Source organism: Oryza glaberrima, chromosome 5, assembly GCF_000147395.1.
Source record: "Oryza glaberrima chromosome 5, OglaRS2, whole genome shotgun sequence".
NCBI lineage: Eukaryota > Viridiplantae > Streptophyta > Magnoliopsida > Poales > Poaceae > Oryza > Oryza glaberrima.
Window position 1 is genome coordinate 15,477,999 of NC_068330.1, and position 18,860 is coordinate 15,496,858.

At 40.4% G+C, this 18,860-nt stretch overlaps 1 protein-coding gene across 1 annotated transcript; it reads left to right on the plus strand.

Annotated features, from left to right (window-relative positions):
- Window positions 1-12,123: 12,123 nt before the first annotated feature.
- Window positions 12,124-18,860, plus strand: LOC127772853 (protein BONZAI 3). Its single transcript, XM_052298837.1, has 16 exons — window positions 12,124-12,427; window positions 14,005-14,052; window positions 14,498-14,643; window positions 14,733-14,781; window positions 15,383-15,439; window positions 15,583-15,750; window positions 15,838-15,972; window positions 16,073-16,134; window positions 16,224-16,311; window positions 16,398-16,509; window positions 16,593-16,669; window positions 16,743-16,880; window positions 17,547-17,711; window positions 17,790-17,903; window positions 18,149-18,245; window positions 18,365-18,860. The coding sequence occupies exons 1-16, from the start codon at window positions 12,242-12,244 to the stop codon at window positions 18,511-18,513; spliced, it is 1,791 nt and encodes a 596-aa protein (XP_052154797.1). The 5' UTR covers window positions 12,124-12,241; the 3' UTR covers window positions 18,514-18,860.

Here is an 18,860-nt window from a genome sequence, read left to right on the forward strand (position 1 = left end):
ATATATAGTATTTCTACATCTAAAGTTTATACACCTAAAGTTTATAGACCCAAAGTTTATAAGTCAAAATTTTACATACCCGATTCAAATTTGAATTTGAATTATATCTGATTCGAATTTGAATTATATCTGATTCGAATTTGAATTTGATTTCAAATATTTTCTATATATATTATTTTTTATGCATCTAAAGTTTATACACCTAAAGTTTATACACCTAAAGTTTATAAGTCAGAAGTTTACATACCCGATTCAAATTCAAATTTAAATTATATCCGATTCAAATTTGAATTTGAATTCAAATATTTTCTATATATAGTATTTCTATACATCTAAAGTTTATAAACCCAAAGTTTATAAGTCAAAAGTTTACATACCCGATTCAAATTTAAATTTGAATTCAAATTTTTTATATATAGTATTTCTATACATAATTTTTCTAACTTTTTGTTTTTTTAAAATTTTGTTTATGGTGCACTATAGTAGGAAGAGAAGAAGGGGGGAGGAAGGGGGGAGAGGAGGGAGGAGTGTATAGAGTATAGGGGAGGGGGCCGGATCTAATCGCTTGGGCGATAGCCTGGTGATCGATCGCCCATTAGGCCCCCCCCCCCCACATCGTTTGCGCCGTTTGAGAAATTTTTTTAAGGGAAAATTGCAAAAACCACCCCATAAGTCACTTGAAGTTTGACATTCTACCCCATAAGTCATTTTGTTGCAAATACCCATCCGCTACTAAGTTTTGTTGCAAAAACCACCCCAATACACGCGTGCTTAACCGAATCAGTTCGTTATTGATGATGTAGGGTTACTACATGCTTAGCTAAGTCAATCTTGTCCAAGTGCTTACATTAGACTTATTTTCCATATTTGATTGATTTTTTTTTTGCATATAGCAAAACACAGTGCGATAATGTTTAAGCTCTCGTTAATAATTTTATTTGTGGAATCTCACAAAAAATGTATCAATAATACTCTAGAAGTATTTAGTTTTTTTTTGTAAAGACCATATTGGCCCACATTTAAAAAAACATGTTGATTCGGCATGTGTTTACTGGGTGGTTTTTGCAATAAATTTGAGTAGGTGGGTGGACATTTGCAACAAAATAATTTATGGGGTGGAATGGCAAACTTCAAGTGACTTATGGGATGATTTTTGCAATTTTCCCTTTTTTAATAGAAAAATTACGCTTTATACCAAGTAAAATTTATTCCGCGTTTCACTGCACTAGAATTGGCATATATACTTCCACTTTACCTTATGTTTTCTTAGGGCATTAGCGGTGCGTCACCGAAAAATGCTGGACCTCAACAGCCACATAGACAAGGAACAATATAAGCTACATGTCTCACAGTGCAGGCCACTCGTGGTGGGTCCCACTCATCGCTTCTCTCCTAGCGCGGTCCAGGCACAGGTAGGTGGGCGCCGGACGTGGAGTGGGGCGGCCGGTGTCGGACGTGGAGCGGGCGGTGACACCAGATGTGGAGTGGGGCGCCATCGCCAGACTTGGAGCGAGGCGGCCAGTGCCAAACATGGAGCGGGACGAGTGCGCGCGCGGAGCAACGATGGAGAAGCTACTCGCTCCACAGTGCGGCTGCGGCGCTCTCTCCCTGCCCCACGTGACCTCGATATCACCGAAGAACTTGTGACCTTCTTTGGACGCGAGGACCTCATGTTGGTGGGCCCAAGCACGAACGTGGCGTGGATTCTCCCCGTTTTGCCGACGTGGATTGCTCATGCTGACTGCCAACTCATTGCATTGTGAACGCCCTTAAGATACACTTGGTGCATAGTACAATTTACTTAAAAAAAATTAGAGACATGGACGCATGGACATCCGTAGTATATGTAGAATGTTGAGGTCACTTAGGGTGTGTTCAGGAAGACCTCCCGCGCACGTAAAATGGAGCGATGTATTTTCTTATGATTAATTAAATATTTACTATTTTTTTTGAAAAATAGATTAATATAATTTTTAAAGCAACTTTCGTATAGAATTTTTTTTTTATAAAAAAGAGCATTGTTAAGCAGTTTAAAAAGGAAAATAGGGGGAAGACCACAGCCTTATAGTAGTAGCTTCCATTACGAAGGTCCTAAGAGGCATGTTGGTCTAATGGATTGGAAAATTATATCCCACCTTTCAAATGTTAAGTTTTAATACTTATTTCATCTATCTATCTCTTTAATACGTACTTCCTCCGTTACACAATGTAAAACTTTCTAGCATTATCCACATTCATATAGATGTTAATGAATCTAGACATATATATGCATATGGATTTATTAACATATATATAAATATAGGTAATGCTAGAAAGTCTTACATTCTGAAACGGTGAGAGTAAAACATTGTTTGTGGTCTTAATAAGAGAAGGCAATGCACACTACACAGATTTCTCGTGACATTTCTTAACCACTCATGACGGTAGCCTAGCGGCAATCTGAATGGCAGCCTCCGCGTTAACTCTCCATTCATTTCTATTTGTATCATGTATATCATGTATGTTCTTTTCGGTGTCCTCAAATATATATCTTATAAAAATCATTAAATAAATACAAATCCATGAAATCCGAACCTAATACTACTTAGAAATAGATATAGGCACGAACTATAATACCATCAAATCCATAGGTGAATTCGACCTATACTATAAGGCTCAAGCGCTAAGCCTTTGATCCAAACTCCATGCAAGTTTCATACAAAATTTAAAATCATGCTTGAATTTACAGAGAACTACAAGATAATATGATAAGTACCCAAATTAAGTTAGAATCATGGGGTTAGAGGCTTAGAGCTAGCAATCGATTATGTTTGGTTTGAGGGGATGACAATCTAGCTTTTAAGTGTGTTTGGTTAGTGGGCAAGAGTAGATAGGATGGTCCGACGAGACAATATTCCACGAAGATGTTGCGGCCAAATTGACCAAGGATATCCATCTTTTGGAAATTTTAATCATTAGTAATTGATTAGGAATAATTAATGCATTTTGTGATTGATTAGTAATTAACTTATCAAAACTAATGTTAATTAGATATAATCAGTCTATTTTATTGTTAATTAATATAGATTATGGCTATATTAATAATAATTAACATGCTATTGTTTTCATTCATTCCATTTCTATCAATCAAACCAAACAAGAAATTAGATGGCTATATCTATTAAAAATATTAAAAAAACAGAATCACCTATCCCTAATATGGACTCAGCTTGGGTGACATTGCCTAGCTAAGTCACAACGTGACATTGCCAAAATCTGGACCACGCGAAACTGATCGGACGGATATGCTGCTTGAGCCTGCCTGTAGATAAAAAAGAATCCCCAATCCATCGTCCCGCAGAGACGGCGTCCCCAATTCCATCCCCCACGCCACCGCGCGAGGCGTTCGCGCTCGCCTCGACCTCGTTTGCCCGCCACTGCGCCAGACGACGCATCAATCCCGCGTGCTCGCATCGCTGCCTCCCCGCGCCACCACGAGTGAGGAGGGGACCGGGTGGCAGCCTCTCCACTTCGCCTCCCTCGCCCGCGTCAAGCTGCCGCCGCGAGCTAGCTGCGAGCGGCAGCCGCGCTAGGCCGTCGCGCCGCCGCGAGTGGGGAGGGGACCGGGTGTGAGGCTAGGGCCGGGGCCCTGCCCTGCCGCCGTGACCCTTGGCGATGGAGGCGGCTGGCCGTCGGGGTGCCGATGCAGGCGATGGTCATCAATGCCGACAAAGCAAACAATACATGAAGCTTGCTGTGGAGAGATAATGCAAGCATCGACTACTCCCATGAAACCTGCAATTCCTCAGCAAACAGGGAGGAACCGTTTTGTGCCTGCCGTCCCTGCAATTCCTCAGCAAACAGGGAGGAGGCATCCAAAATTGAAGCAGCAACTGTTTAGCTGTAATTTTTTTTTGAGAGATTGATTTGGTTGTATGACTCATGTATGCTGTAATTTGAATGAATGAATAATTCAGTAACTTTTGTGATGTTATTTGCTGAAAAATTTGACAGCATGTCCCCATAAATGGTGGATGGATTGAGACAACACACAAAAAAATAAACATCCATATAGAAGTTTATAAACTTGAAACTTGGAGCATTAAGACAGCACAAAAAGTTGGAAACAACCATATAGAAATTGATAATGTTGTGAGATAAGTTTTTGGATCATACATGTCATTCAAACTAGTCTGTGGAGCATATAGAAAACTATTCCAAGGTAGGCCATATTCACTTGTACAATTTGGCCACAAAATACTATCGTTGGCCCTGTCCAAAATACTAAACAGAGGCCACAAAAGACTATAGTTAGTTCTGTCCAAAAGCTATCATTCCTGTCCAAAAGCTATCAAACCATCCTGTACAAAAGCCCATTTCACCATCCTGTCGAAAAGCCATGCAACCATCTTGCAAGGACTAGAACAGATCTTGATCATAGAGAAGATCATCATCACAACTTGGTGCTGTCACAAGCTGAGTAAAATCGCTAATGATATTGTATTGTTGAAGCTCCACATTTCTTCCTTTGTGGCTGCCATCAACCTTCACTTGTACCTCATTCTTCTGTAAAGCATTATTGTTCTTTTGTTTCTGCCAATGAGAAGTCAATTAATTAGTGAAGCTAGATTTAAAACAATATACAGAGATGAGCAGTCTGATGCACCACTTGATCTTGCTATTGCTCATTTTGCTACAGTTCATCTTGCTCTTTTGGCTGCTCTCCTACACCTACCTGCTAACCTGCCTACACACACTGACACACACTATTAGTGGAGGGAGAGGCCCATGGCCCATGCCTAGAGGCAATGCATGCAGGCATGCAGGAACTGCAGATGCAGATGCTGTGTTGTGCTGCCTTTTGGACAGATTGGTGTGGAGGAAATACTATGATACTATCTTACTTATCAGTGGAAGCAATTGTTGATGCCAATGTGGGGGATGCAAGATTAGTAGCTGTACTCCATTCTATTTCTACCAACAAGATTCTGTACAAGATCAAAAGAATGGATTTACAATGTAGTGATGTTCGCGATGCATACAACTTGCATATGATATACCTTTACTCCCTTTTTTGTTGGTATTGCAGATTTAGTATTCTTGCGCTTCCCCTTGCGTAGCTTATCAATCCAAGTTGTAGTTCTCTTTGACTTGTTTCACTGAACATCTTTCTTCTTTAGTTGTGCAGCACTAAGCTTATCATCTCTTTGCTGCGCATTTGGGTCAACATTTTCTTTGTCCTCACATGGGTCATTTGTACCACCTGCAGATTCTAAATTGAGTTTCCCCTCTAGCTGTGTACAAAGGCAATCAAGTGCATTTTCTAACAGTACACAACATTCTGGAGAGTGAGCTACTTTATGTGCCAAATTGTGAAACTTATGAGACATAAACTTGTACCGTAGTTGAGCTTCCAATTTTGGATTTGCTACCACATTCCTTCCTTGCCTATCTTGTATATTTCCATTGCGTGCCTCTCTAGTCCATCTCTTTAAGATATAATGTGGTGGCAATTTCTTTATATTCATTAAATCAAGAACTTTTAGACCATGTGCACATAATATTCCTGTCCTTTCAAACATTCTACAACTACATGAAGCCTTTTGGTTTAGAGGATCACTGATCACTATGCACTCCACCTCTGAACTTAGCTCACCAAGCAAATTCCCAACAGCAACAGCATATTTGTGTTCTCCATCTAAAACTCTAGCGCATGTAGCCATGGATCTTTCATATTCGCTTTGGAAAGCTTCAAAAATAACTGGAGTGTACACTTGGCTTGCTTGAACTAACATAGGTGTGCATATTAGTCTTCTTGGTAGCTTCTTCCTTGCCTCAAATTCAGACTGTAGTTCTTTATCTCTTTTCTCTTGCACTGACCTCTCAAAATGTTTCAGAAATCGAATGATATCAAAATCTGATTTCAAATGGTTCTTCAATGCGTTGTTGAAGCTCTCACTTAGCTGTGTACTTCTCACTCCTAAACTGAAGACATCTCTCATATAGCATTCAGCCCATTTCTCTTTGACCTTGTAAATGCTATCTAACCAAGTTTGCTTATGAACTTTGGATCTCATAATCTGAAAGGCTTCTTCAAATGATGCCTCATCTTTGTGGCCAAACATACAATCACTAAAATCAGAGAGAATATGAGATTCCTCCTCACCTTCGTCTTCCTCTTCACCTTCATCTTCCTCTTTACCCTTCACTGGAGATAAATGCTTGATAGCATTCTGCATTATGTGAAATGTGCACAGTCCATGATATGATTCTGTAAATACTATCTTTATGGCTTTTCCCATTGCTACATCTTGATCAGTGTAAATAGTTGTAGGTTGTTTTCCATTATGTGCAGCTAGAAAAGTCTCAAACAACCATGTAAATGATGCTTCTGTTTCATCAAATAGAAGTGCAGCACCAAAAATAGTGGTTTCTCTAAACTGATTGAGCCCAAGAAAAACACCAAATGGCCTATATTCTTTGTTTGTCCCGAAAGTTGTGTCAAATGTGACAACATCACCAAAGTGTGCATAGTCGAGGACCATCTTAGCGTCAACCCAGAATATGTTGGTAATATGCTCCTCACAATCCAGCTGCAACGCATATTGGAAAGACGGGTTCTCAGCAATTTTATCATGGAAATACTTCAACATACTTCCTGCCTGTCCAAAAGCCAATTCCCTCTGTCGTCTACTTTGCAAGTAATTTCTGCGGTCACGACAAGTGTAGCTAAGGTTAAGTGGCCCACCAACTTGACGAGTGGCCAACTCATGGGCAGCTTTCGGCCTAATCCCAGAATCATCAGCTGTTTCTATTTCGAAAGCTTGGAGTTCTGAAATTATCCGTTGTGATTTCATCAAGTGGAAGGTCTCTGGTAAGTGGAGTAGGTGGTTGTGTTCAAGCACAACATCAGTGACTTCATAATTTCCTGCACCTCGATCCAATGAAATAACCATCCGAGCTTTGCAATCAGTTCTTGTTTCAGCTCTAAAACACTTTGTCACATGTTCTGTTTGCCTTTTTGCTCGATGACCTTCATTAGAACAAACATACCTGCATGAAGTCACCTTACCATACATTTTGCTTACATTTGTGCATCTTTTCCTCACATCAAAGCCCATACGGCCGCCATATGCCACCCAAAACAACCAACCCTCTTCTGGATTTGTGAACCTCTGACCAACTTCAGGTATCTTCCTATCAAGTTCCGCCATTGCTTCCCACAACAATGAATTGCCCAGTACTGAAATTTCTCAAAAAAAAAATCCAAACTGCAATAATTAGAACACCTATTTTATTATCTCAAGCACACCAGTCAACCATAACTTATCATTAGTGCCATCTAAAATAACCATATCTTCTACTACAAATGATATACAATTAATAAGGGTATTGTACTACTAGTAGCAATAGGTATGTAGCATAAGAATTCTGGAAATGAGGATTGGTTCTCTGTTGTTAATACAGATACATGGAGAAATTTAATAAAATCAGATATAGTGGCACTAGATTAAAATATGGGTGGACAAGGATTGAATTTAAATTCTACCTAGGCTTTGGACTCTGATTGCTATAATGTTAGCTTCCACACAATTATAACAGTTCGCTTGTAATTTTGGACAAATTTTCAGAAAATGAGGTCCTCCACAAGTATAGCATAGCAGTGGTTGTTCTGAAGATGCTTGTGGAGTTTTAGTAAGCAGCCTCGGAGTTGGCACAACTCTAGCTGGTACAGGAGCTCGAACAAAATTCTTTGGTTGATGTTTTACCAAATCTTGAAAATGCTGATGTCTCCCAATGTCACTGTCTAAACTACATGGACTAACTCTCACTGTCTCACAGCTCACAACCTACGGTCAGGCACGAATTTTAGTGATTACCACATGGTATCAGTGAAAGAAATGCACAAGTTGCATAACATCAATGACAAAATCTGAAGAATATACTAAGAGCTATACATGCAAGATCTTACTAGTTATTCAGTTAGCGGAGAAAAGAATTAAGTCAAGGCTTTGAGCTTACTCTAAACCAGCGAGATCGATGGCGGTTGGAACTCGTCGACGTTAGGCCCGGTGGCCGGCCGCCTCCAGCCGCGGCGGCACGGCAGGGCCCCAGGCCCCGGCCTCACACGGCAGCCGCCTCCACGCGCCTCCGGCCGCGGCGGCACGGCAGGGCCCCGGCCCCGGCCTCGCGCGGCGGCCGCCCGGCCCCCTTCCTACTCGCGGCGAGCACGCAGGACTGGGGCGTCGTCTGGCGCGGTGGCTGCTTGACACGGGCGAGGGAGGCGAAACGGACAGGCGGTCGCCCGGTCCCCTCCTCACTCGCGGTGGCGCGGCGGCCTGGCGCGGGGAGGCGTCATCTGGCGCGGTGGCGGGCGAACAAAGGCCAGTCGAGCTGGACGCCTCGCGCGGTGGCGCGCGGGATGGAATTGGGGACGCCGTCTCCCGCCAGGATGATGGGTTGGGAATTTTTTTTTTACCTACAGGCAGGCTCAAGCAGCATATCCGTCCGATCAGTTTCGCATGGTCCAGATTTTGGCAATGTCACGTCGTGACTTAGCTAGGCAATGTCACCCAAGCTGAGTCCCCCTAATATGGATAGCTATATTCTATCCAACCTTATCCACAAACCAATCACACCTAAGATTACAAGACATTTTTTGTTCATATTTTAGACCAAAATAAGATGAAAAAAATCTCCATTTTAACCTATTAACTCCATTTATCCATTTTGTATAAGTTCGATTTTGGGTAGTAAGGCAACACAAACTGAGAAAGTAAAAGTTCGTGCAGTGAGTTAACTACTTTATATACTTATATATTGTAGGCAAGATAAGAGCTGACAAAGGGGATGAGCTGAAGAGGTCATCTACTGGACGCGGTTCAACTAGCGGAGACTCTTGGAAAAAATGGACTAAAAAGTCCCCAAGTTAGCGTACTATGGGGGACTGTCAAGCACATCCGGCAAAGATCAAGGGGGATCCCGCTGTTGCATAGCTCAGGTCAGAGCAAGGTGCCATCAGGCGTTCAACATGCAGTCTCACGATCGGGCATGAGTGTCCTGAAGACAAAATTGTATACTCTCTTTGGTCGGAAGGCGGCGGGGGAAGGAAGGGGGCACTGGGCGGGATCTTTCAGCAGCTAAGAGGACCTTGTTAGGACCTTGTTTTTTAAAATGAGCTTTCTTACCCTTTAAGCTTTGTCATATACAAGTTTATTTTCTGTTGGCTAAAGCCGGTGTTGTTTTTATTCATCAGAATCACACAAGTATAATATTTGGGATAACCTATGACGGCATGAACCACCACACGTAGTCGATGACAGGATAGACTTCCTCCTCGAATATGAACTCGGCGAGATCAGACATAGTGCTAGGTTCATAGTTATTAAGACCGGACCAGCAATCGAACCAGTGAGGCCATCGGTTCACTGGTTTATTGGTCTGACCGGTCGGACCAATGGTCCAAAGCGGCTTAATAACCCAATAAATAAACAACTAACTACTTTCAATCATGAGGAGGAGCGTAGCCTGGTGGTAGGTTTCCTTGTCTGCATGCGTAGAACTAGGAAGACAAATATGGATACGATCCCCTCTATTTTGTATTTATACCCACAGATGTCCCCTTGTCCAAGTAGAACTAGTAGATGTCCCCTCTGTTTTGTATTTATACCAACAGATGTCCCCTTGTCCAAGTAAAATTAGGAAGACAAATATGGCGATCCCCTTTAGTTTGTATTTATACCCACAGATGTCCCCTTGTTAAGTAGAACTAGCCATAAATGTCCCCTTGTCCAAGTAGAACTAGGAAGACAAATATGGATACGATCCAAATAGAACTAGGAAGACAAATATGGATATTTTGTATTTATACCCACAGATATCCCCTTATCCAAGTAGACCTAGCCACAGATGTCCCCTTATCCAAGTAGAACTAGGAAGACAAATATAGATACGATCCAAGTCGAACTAGGAAGACAAATATGGATACGATCCGACAGATGTCCCCTTGTCCAAGTAGAACTAGAAAGACAAATATAGATACGATTCGAGTAGTCCTTGTAGTTTCCATGTAGAACTTTGCATCGGGATACCTTCTGTATGCGAGGCTTAATTTCATGTAAGACTCGGTATATGGTGGGTCTCGTCAAACTTAACCTAAGACTATTGGGTATGCCTTATCCAAACACTGACAATGTGATCCAAACTTCATGCAAGTTTCATACAAATTTCAGAACCATGCTTGAATTTATAGAAAATTTGGACAAGATAATAGAATTGAACACTAAGCGTAGCTCGTATTTTAAGTTCAAACTTAACTCTATTTGTGCTAAGTGCCAAATTAAGTTAGAATCATGGAGTTGGAGCTAGTGATTGATTAAAATTACTAGGGTGAGACATTTTTTTTCATATTTCAGACCAAAATAAGAAGATGAAAACTCTTCATTTTAACCTATAAACTCCATTTATCCTTTTCTTTTCTATAAGTTTGATTTTGAGTGCTAAAGCTGATGGGGGTGAACCAGAGCAACAAGAGAAAGAAAGTTTGTACAGTGAGATAACTGCTACTCCCGTGTTAAAATATAGCTGTTTCTAGCATAGTGTCTTGTCTTAAAATAAAGTTATTTTTCCACCTACATCTTCTTCTCAACCAATCACAACCATTATTCTTCACCTACTTTCTCTTTTCAACCAATCATATACTTCCTCCAATCATTTTCACATACTTTATTAATACTCGTGCCATCCTTAAAAATGTTTATATTTTGGGACGGAGGAACCAGTACTCCTACTTTATATACTTATATATATTTTGTAGTAACAAGATCTAAGAGGACTTCGTTTTTTAAAATGAGCTTTGTAACTCTTTAAGCTTTGCCATATACAAGTATATTTCTCAACCCTCTCTACCTTTACGAGATTTACTTTCGATCCCATCGACCAAATTATCTTGTGACAAGCAATCCATCTTATTGGGGAGCATATGTCTGTAGCCAACATTGCTCTGCCATCAGAAGTACTCCAGTGCAAGACCACAACACCTCTTTTAGTAGTGCTTTCATTCGTGTAAAGGTACTATTAAGCTATTATACTTGTGCTTTACAAAATCTTTAGTTTTGTAAAACTTCCATCCTAAAACATAATACACTTTAACTACAATCTGCATAACTATGTTTATATTTTGAGGGGAATGGAGTAATAATTTTGTTTGAAATTACATAATCCTAAAATATAAACCTTGGAATATATAATTTTACTATAATGTTAGTATAATCAAATCTATAGTTTTACAATAGAGCCTCGTAAACGTGTGGAGAAACGCCAGGGGTCTTCCGGCTATCTTCACAAGGTAGTGGGCCAAACGACCTATGTTTGAAGCCTCAGCCTTTCTAATTATTTAATATTAGGCCATTTCCTAATATTCGCGTCTTTTTTTCATAAACGTGCAATTCTGTGACAAAATCTTGCCAAATTCAGTTGGGTATATCTTTATTGAGAGCGTATCCTATGCACACAGGCCTTCGCGTGTACACACCGTGTACACCAACTAAAAATTATCACAAAAAATTCTAGGAAAATTCATACATGTACTTTCAATAGTATTACATCTACGTGCAAAGTCGCATCTTCAAATTCATTCTACATAGAGAATAAAAAAAAGATAAAATTCTGACAAAATTGCAACCTTAAAACTGTCAGTTTTTTTGTTTTTTTTGTTACGGCTAAAATATAATGAATTTGACGTTAAGATTTTAACCCTAGGTGTAATACAATTAAAAGTATGTGCATGATTTTTTCTAGATTTTTTGGTGATATTTTTTAGTTGGTGTGTACGTGTGTACACGTGAGGGTCTGTGTGCATATGATATGTTGCCATCTTTATTAGTACTTCTTTTTTAAAATTTTCTGGATTTTATAAGGAAGGAGCGTAAAAATCCGCGTAGAGCCGTAGAGGGAGTCCTCTTTCTTGCGCTAAGAAATTTCCTAGTTTTCTCGCAGCTATTTCTCTTTCAAGTTCAGCCGCGTTTTCCCCCCTTTTTTTAAAAAAGAGAAAGCATATCTATTTCTCTGACACGTGGGGCCGCGCTTTGACCTATAAATATCCTCTCCCATACTCCCCTCTCCCCACAGTTGAAAAACTTTCAAAAAGCTTCAGCTTCAGGCTTGCAGAATCCGCCTTGATCATAAACAAATTCAATTCGAAATCGCGCATCCAAACTCTGCGACGAACGTTTTCGCCGCGGCGAGAGAGAAGTCGAGGGAGATGGGCGGGTGCTTGTCCGGCGACGTGCGCGGCGGCATGGAGGCCGTGGGCGGGAGCGGCGGCCGCGGGGCGGCGGGGACCGGAGGAGGAGGGGGAGGAGGGGCGGGGCAGGGCGGCGGGGCGAACGAGGCGGTGGACCACTTCTTCAACGCCGCCGGCCTCCGCGGCCTCTACTCGCCTCTCGAGGTACGTTCCCCTCCCGAAAACCCTAGTTGTTCAGTTCAGTGGGTTTTTGGGGGGAGGGGGGAATCCCGGTGGTTGCTTGCCGTCGTTCGCGATCGGCTTCGGCGGAGTGGGTTTTTTGGTAGTAGCTTTTGGTGGTTGTTTTGGTGGGGAGTGGGGACAATGTGCTTCGGTTTCTGGAGAGGTGACGGGGGACTCGATGTTCAGAAATTTCTTACTATTAGCGGACGGAAATGTGCCTTGTTTGCGTATGAATTACTACTACGACTTTGTCCTTTTCGTTTTGATTACTCGCGTGTTTTCCTCCGTAACAACATTGATGTGCCAATTTGGAGGGTTTTTTTTTTCCTCCGTAACAACATTGTTTGAAGTCTGAAGGATTTTTTTTTTTTTTTTGAAAAAAATGCCGATGCTCCGGTCTGAACCGGGTTTCATGTGTGCGTGTTTTCGGTAACTACAAATCCTAGTATCCTACTATCAAAAAAAAATTCTAAACCGATTTTACCATTTATCCATTACTTATTTGAATGTGGTTGGACTTAATTTGGAAAATGTGCCCCCATCAGAACTGTTTCTCGTTGAAAAATTAGGACTAAGCCATGCGTCAATGTGCGTTTCTCCTTGATGTTAGAGTTCTGCCTTTTTTAGCCCAAACTCCATGCATGCATCCATTTTTTTTATTTTCTTAATTTTTATTTCACCGTAAATTCAGAAATTAGAACTTCCGGTGCTTGTATGTTCAGTTTTTCTGTATATTGTTCCTCAAATGATGATCGGTTTGTTTTTCAGCTGTAAAGTCTCCGAAAAAAAACTAATCATTTTGTTTTGATAGAGAATTGAATAGTGGGTGCGTTTCTGCAAATGGATTAGGACAGGCAAAATATGTTATAGGTTGGACTGGGTGGGAGATATCAATCTCTTTTTCAAATATGCTAGAGTCTGACATATAAGACGTGTGCAGGTGTTGATCAGCACTAACTTGGCCTGATAACTTGATCCCTATTTGTGTGTGGTGTCTCGCTGAGAATAAACTTTATGTCGTACACATTACCTAAAACATTTAGTTAAAATTTTGGTCTTCATAAGATTTATTCAACACCGTCTAAAAATAAAATATAGTTATAATATTATAATCTGTTTTTTATTCTGAAAAATATATGCAAGGAAATAAGGAATGGAGATATGCCTATTTGAAGAGTTGTAGGTTCACACCTTTTCTCTTTATAAATTGCCACTCCACTCATGCATTTTCCCCTTACAATTTTAGGCTCATATCCTTGGTTGCATGTGCATAATGTGCTCGCTAGATAGAACACCTGTAACAGTTTATTAGGAGCGTTTGTATGTTTTGGATTGTCTTGTAGTGATCTTGATGTGTGAAAACTGAAAAGGACATGCATGGGAGTCATGGAGAGTTCGGTATTGTATGAATTTGAACTTTGAAGTCCCATCTGTATGTGGCACTGTTGCATCAATTCTACATTTGTCATGCTGAGTTGCTAACTAGCTCTGAACCAGTGGGTCGTGAACGTCATATGATCTCCAGCACTGACTTATTTCTATCTTCCTTACTATTGCAGCTATCCTTTTCAGCATCAAAGTTGCGGAATATGGATGCTTTTTCCAAGGTACAAATCACCATTACTTTGTAATGTTACGATCTGAGTTGTTAATTAACTTAGTTTTTAAAATAAAACGAGTTTCTAGGTACTTCTAAGAGTGATGTTGTAAAAGAGCAACAGTTCTAGTCGGAAGTAGGAAGTAAATATTATAAGTTTAAGTAAATAGGAAACGATCCTTACTGTCAAATTGTGAACCAAGTTCAACATGTTTTATTCTCACATATGTATAACAGATATCAATACTTATCCTCAAATATACTAGTTAAAACATGCAACAAGCCAACAACCAATACATCTGTTGATTTGCACCATCTATACAAACATGGTAAACATTTTATTCATTGTCTGTCATTGCATTTACCATAACAACAAACTAATTCTGATTGGTTATTTTCCTTGCATATGTGAATGTATTCCCCGAATTTATCCAGTGTCTGATTACATACTTTAGAGTGATCCAATGTTAGTGATCTACATAAGAAAGGATGCAAGGCTAGAAGAGATTGGCCGTACTGAAGTGATACTGAACTCACTGGAACCCTCGTGGATCACAAAGGCTACAATAAGTTACCAATTTGAGATTATACAGCCGCTTGTGTAAGTTTATAACATATAAATGTAGGAATCACTTGTAGACATATCCTACTTACCAATTATCAATACACTTTTGTTTCCATTTATGACAGATTCAAGATATATGACATCGACACAAGGTACCATAACACGCCAGTCAAGGTATATTTTGTTCCTTCCGTTCATATTTTTCCCTCTTTGAACTTTTCTTTCTCATGTGCCCATATTCAATTTGGATATATTCAATCACCTATAAATATGATCTTGAAATCAATCCATGGTTTTTCATTTATCGCACCATTTTTCTTTATTATCATATGGCTATATTTGATGGTGTGCATCTTTTAGTCCTTTCCTATTTGTGGATACTACATATGATGCGTATTTTGGGGGCCTTGAGCTTCTCATGAAAATTCTTCCAACACGCATCACATTACATAATTAAACAAAAATGGTGCATGTATACATTTCATATGTGTTGAAACTAGCTGGGTGATGATTTGACTGAAGAATGGCCTCAATTGTTAATATTTTCTCAGAAAACCAGCTGGTGACTTGGCTGTAGAATTGTCTCATCTCATTTAGGCTCCTCTACAGTTTTACCTTGGTCACCTAAATATGGTATTTGGGAAATAAAGTGCATTACTAAGAGAATATATAGTAACATTGATGAACAATTGATTTAACCCATTCCAATTCTGTGCCATTCCTAGCTTGTAAAGTTACTACTACTTCTGAATCATGTATTCGTTGTTTTATGCAGACACTGAACTTGGCTCAGCAAGATTTTCTTGGAGAAGCATGCTGCAATTTGTCAGAGGTATGATTCCAGTTACAGGATCCTTTGCAAATAATATGAATTAGATAGTTCCAGTTGCAGTATACAAGGCATCTGAGCACATGCATAGGGGCAAAGAAACAAGATCGTCTTCTTTTAATATATATATTTTGTTCTTCGTACAGATTGTCACAAACAATCACAGCCTGACACTTAACCTCAGAGATAGTTGTGGACATACCCTTCTAGGAACAGTGACAGTACATGCTGAAGAAAGTAATTCCTCAAGGATGGCAGTTGAGATGACACTCCATGCCCTAAACTTGGAAAACAAAGATGTATTTTCAAAAAGTGTATGATACTACTTCCTCTGCTAGTAAGGTATGCTACTAGTTAGCAAATTAGTAACACTCGATTTACATTTGATATTATTCACACAGGATCCTTTCTTGAGAATATCAAGACTGGTGGAAACTGCTGGTCCCATTCCTATCTGTAAAACTGAAGTGATCAGCAACAATTTAAACCCTGTTTGGAGGCCCATAATACTAACATCACAACAATTTGGAAGCAAGGCAAGTTCAGTTCTCTGACTTTTGGATATTTGTATTAGTATTGCATTGCTTGTATAGTCCGAGGTTGGTCTGATGTTTTCTCTGTTTTAAATTATTTCAGGATAACCCATTGCTAGTTGAGTGTTTTGATTTTGATTCAAGTGGTGACCACGAACTTATTGGGTATGCACAAGGACTAAAGAATCATTTTGCCATCTTTTGCTCTTGTTGCTGAGTTTAATTATATATATCCTTGCTTGTCTTACAAATAGGGCCTTCCAGACAACTATCACTCAACTTGAGAATGTATATAATTCAAAGTCTGGAGCAAATTTTTTCAGCCATAAGGGACAGAAAAAGGTTAAGAATTTCTTATTTTATGTTATCTACTACACAAAAAGGTAACACAAAATCTAATATTTCTCAATATATCTGATCTGTTTCAGTTGAAGGGACAATTGTTTGTGGATAAGTTCCAGGAAAAAGTTCAACATACTTTCTTGGACTACATTTCCAGTGGTTTTGAGCTAAATTTTATGGTGGCTGTAGATTTCACGGGTTAGCGCCATGTTTCAGCTTAAATATATAGCACTGTCAATCTCATATATATTTACAAAAGTGCAACCCTGGTGTGTTTTCAGCTTCAAATGGTGACCCCCGTTCACCTCAGTCTTTGCACTACATTGACCCCTCTGGCAGACCGAACTCATACCAGCAGGTCAGGGCTTGTTTGATCAAGCTTATTCTCGAAATGAAAGAAAGCCTGCAAACTGAACTCTTTAATGTATCAGGCAATACTAGGGGTTGGCGAAGTTCTGCAGTTTTATGACAATGATAGGCGATTCCCGGCATGGGGTTTTGGAGCGAAGACACCACAGGGCTACATATCCCACTGTTTTAATCTGAATGCAACTACCAATGATTGCGAGGTGAGGTTCATGGTTGATGAGTTATTTTTTTACACGTTAGCGCTTTGCCCTCCCCCTTTCCTACAATATGACATAAGACATTCGTTACCATTGAACCTCTTAGATTCATGCTTGGTTTGTTTCACTATTTTCCAATAGTAGTCTCTAGTAAAGCCTCTCATGCAACAAGTGCTTTTAAGCCATCTTTTGTTCCACTAAAAATCCCTCCAGCCTTTGTAATTTCTTTAACTCATTCTTGTGTGTGGATATTGCTGATTCATAATTTTAGGAGCTAGAAGGACTTGGGAATGTTAAAAATTGGCATGGCTTTTCTTATAACATTCACAATTAGTTAATTGCTATTCACTGCTACATATGTTTTTACTATTAATATTTGTGTATTACTGTAGATGGAATGTACCTTTTGTATTCAATTTCATCACTCTTGTAATAACTATACTATGTTACCTAATGCATGGCTCTGGTACTGCCAAATCATGTGTGGTGTTGTTCCTGAAATCCTTCTGAACTTTGCCAAAATAATGAGCAACATGACTACTAATGCCAATTGTATTTCTTTTTTTTTTTTGCAAGTCATTTGTATTTAATGGTTGATCCTATGTATTTTCTGTTTCTACAATTTATATCATGTTAATTTATGTTATGGATTTTCAATTACTATTACAGGTCGTCGGAGTTGAAGGCATCATGTCAGCATACACCTCTACCCTTTACAGTGTCACCCTTGCTGGGCCAACTCTGTTTGGGCCAATTATCAACAAAGCTGCCGAGATTGCCAGCCACTCCCTTCAATACGGAAACAACAAATACTTTGTCCTACTCATCATCACGGTACGCGACCAGATTTCTGAACATTTTGAGTTTTGACGTCTATCAAGTCTGTATCACTCACCTGAACATTTTTTGCAGGATGGAGTTCTCACTGACATTCAAGAAACAAAAGATTCTATCGTGAGGGCATCCGATCTGCCATTGTCAATCCTCATCGTGGGCGTTGGAAATGCTGATTTCAAGCAAATGGAGGTAAAGGCATTTACTTCAAAGATAGTAAATGAAAAAATAGGCGTATGATTTAATACCTCATCCAATCACAGCGTTTCCTTATTTGAAAGCTTAGCTTAGCTGTTACGAGGGTAGCTCTAGTCCTGCACTTTGTCGAACTAATGCAGTACTTTACTACCTTTTTTCTGAATTCTGATTGCATCTAGACATACATTCCCTTTCATCCTTCATGCTGATTTTAAATCGACCAATCCCTCTTTTTGCAGATCCTGGATGGAGATAACGGCAAGCGGCTGGAGAGCTCGACCGGCAGGATCGCGACGCGGGACATCGTCCAGTTCGTCCCCATGAGGGATGTCCAAGGTCAGCCACTGACTCACATATGTTACCACAGATCACACACACAGTGACAGTGCCCCCTGTAAAATCTCGTCGCTGACATTCCATCAAACCCCACATCTTGGACCGTCGGTTGGGTGCAGGCGGGCAGATCTCCGTCGTCCAGTCGCTGCTGGAGGAGCTCCCTGGCCAGTTCCTGGCCTACATGCGCAGCCGGGACATCAAGCCGCGAGCCCCGCTGCAGCACGACAACGCCTCTTCCGCTCCGCCCCTTTACCCTCCAACCAAGTGAAGTGTGCTGCTCAGCCCGGACAGGATCGCCGTTGGTTAGGCTTCAATCCGACTCCAAAATCACCAGTCTGGAAAAAAAAAAACCCCCCAAAATGTACATTCTCTCCTGCTCCAAATCCTAGTTGCAGTAGCTTAGACTAGTCAGTTAAGAGGGGATTATTAGAGAGTAATTAGCTCGCAGCCTCGCACTACATTTGGTTTGGTGGTGGTGTAATTTGTGCGGTGTTTATGAGTTGACCGTGGCCAGTTGCGTCCGCGGCGTGGTATGGTCCACACCGGTCGAGGTGGCACGGGGGCATGTGGCTGCCGCACTGGACGCCAGCCTAGAGTTCGTGGGCACGTTATGGA

What these genes read in the sequence shown, in the direction of transcription:
- LOC127772853 (XM_052298837.1), top strand. Translation starts at nt 12,242, where the DNA reads ATGGGCGGGTGCTTGTCCGGCGACGTGCGCGGCGGCATGGAGGCCGTG. An exon ending in GCCTCTACTCGCCTCTCGAG is followed by an intron (nt 12,428 to 14,004) that starts GTACGTTCCCCT and finishes TTACTATTGCAG; the next exon opens with CTATCCTTTTCAGCATCAAA. An exon ending in ACCATAACACGCCAGTCAAG is followed by an intron (nt 14,782 to 15,382) that starts GTATATTTTGTT and finishes TGTTTTATGCAG; the next exon opens with ACACTGAACTTGGCTCAGCA.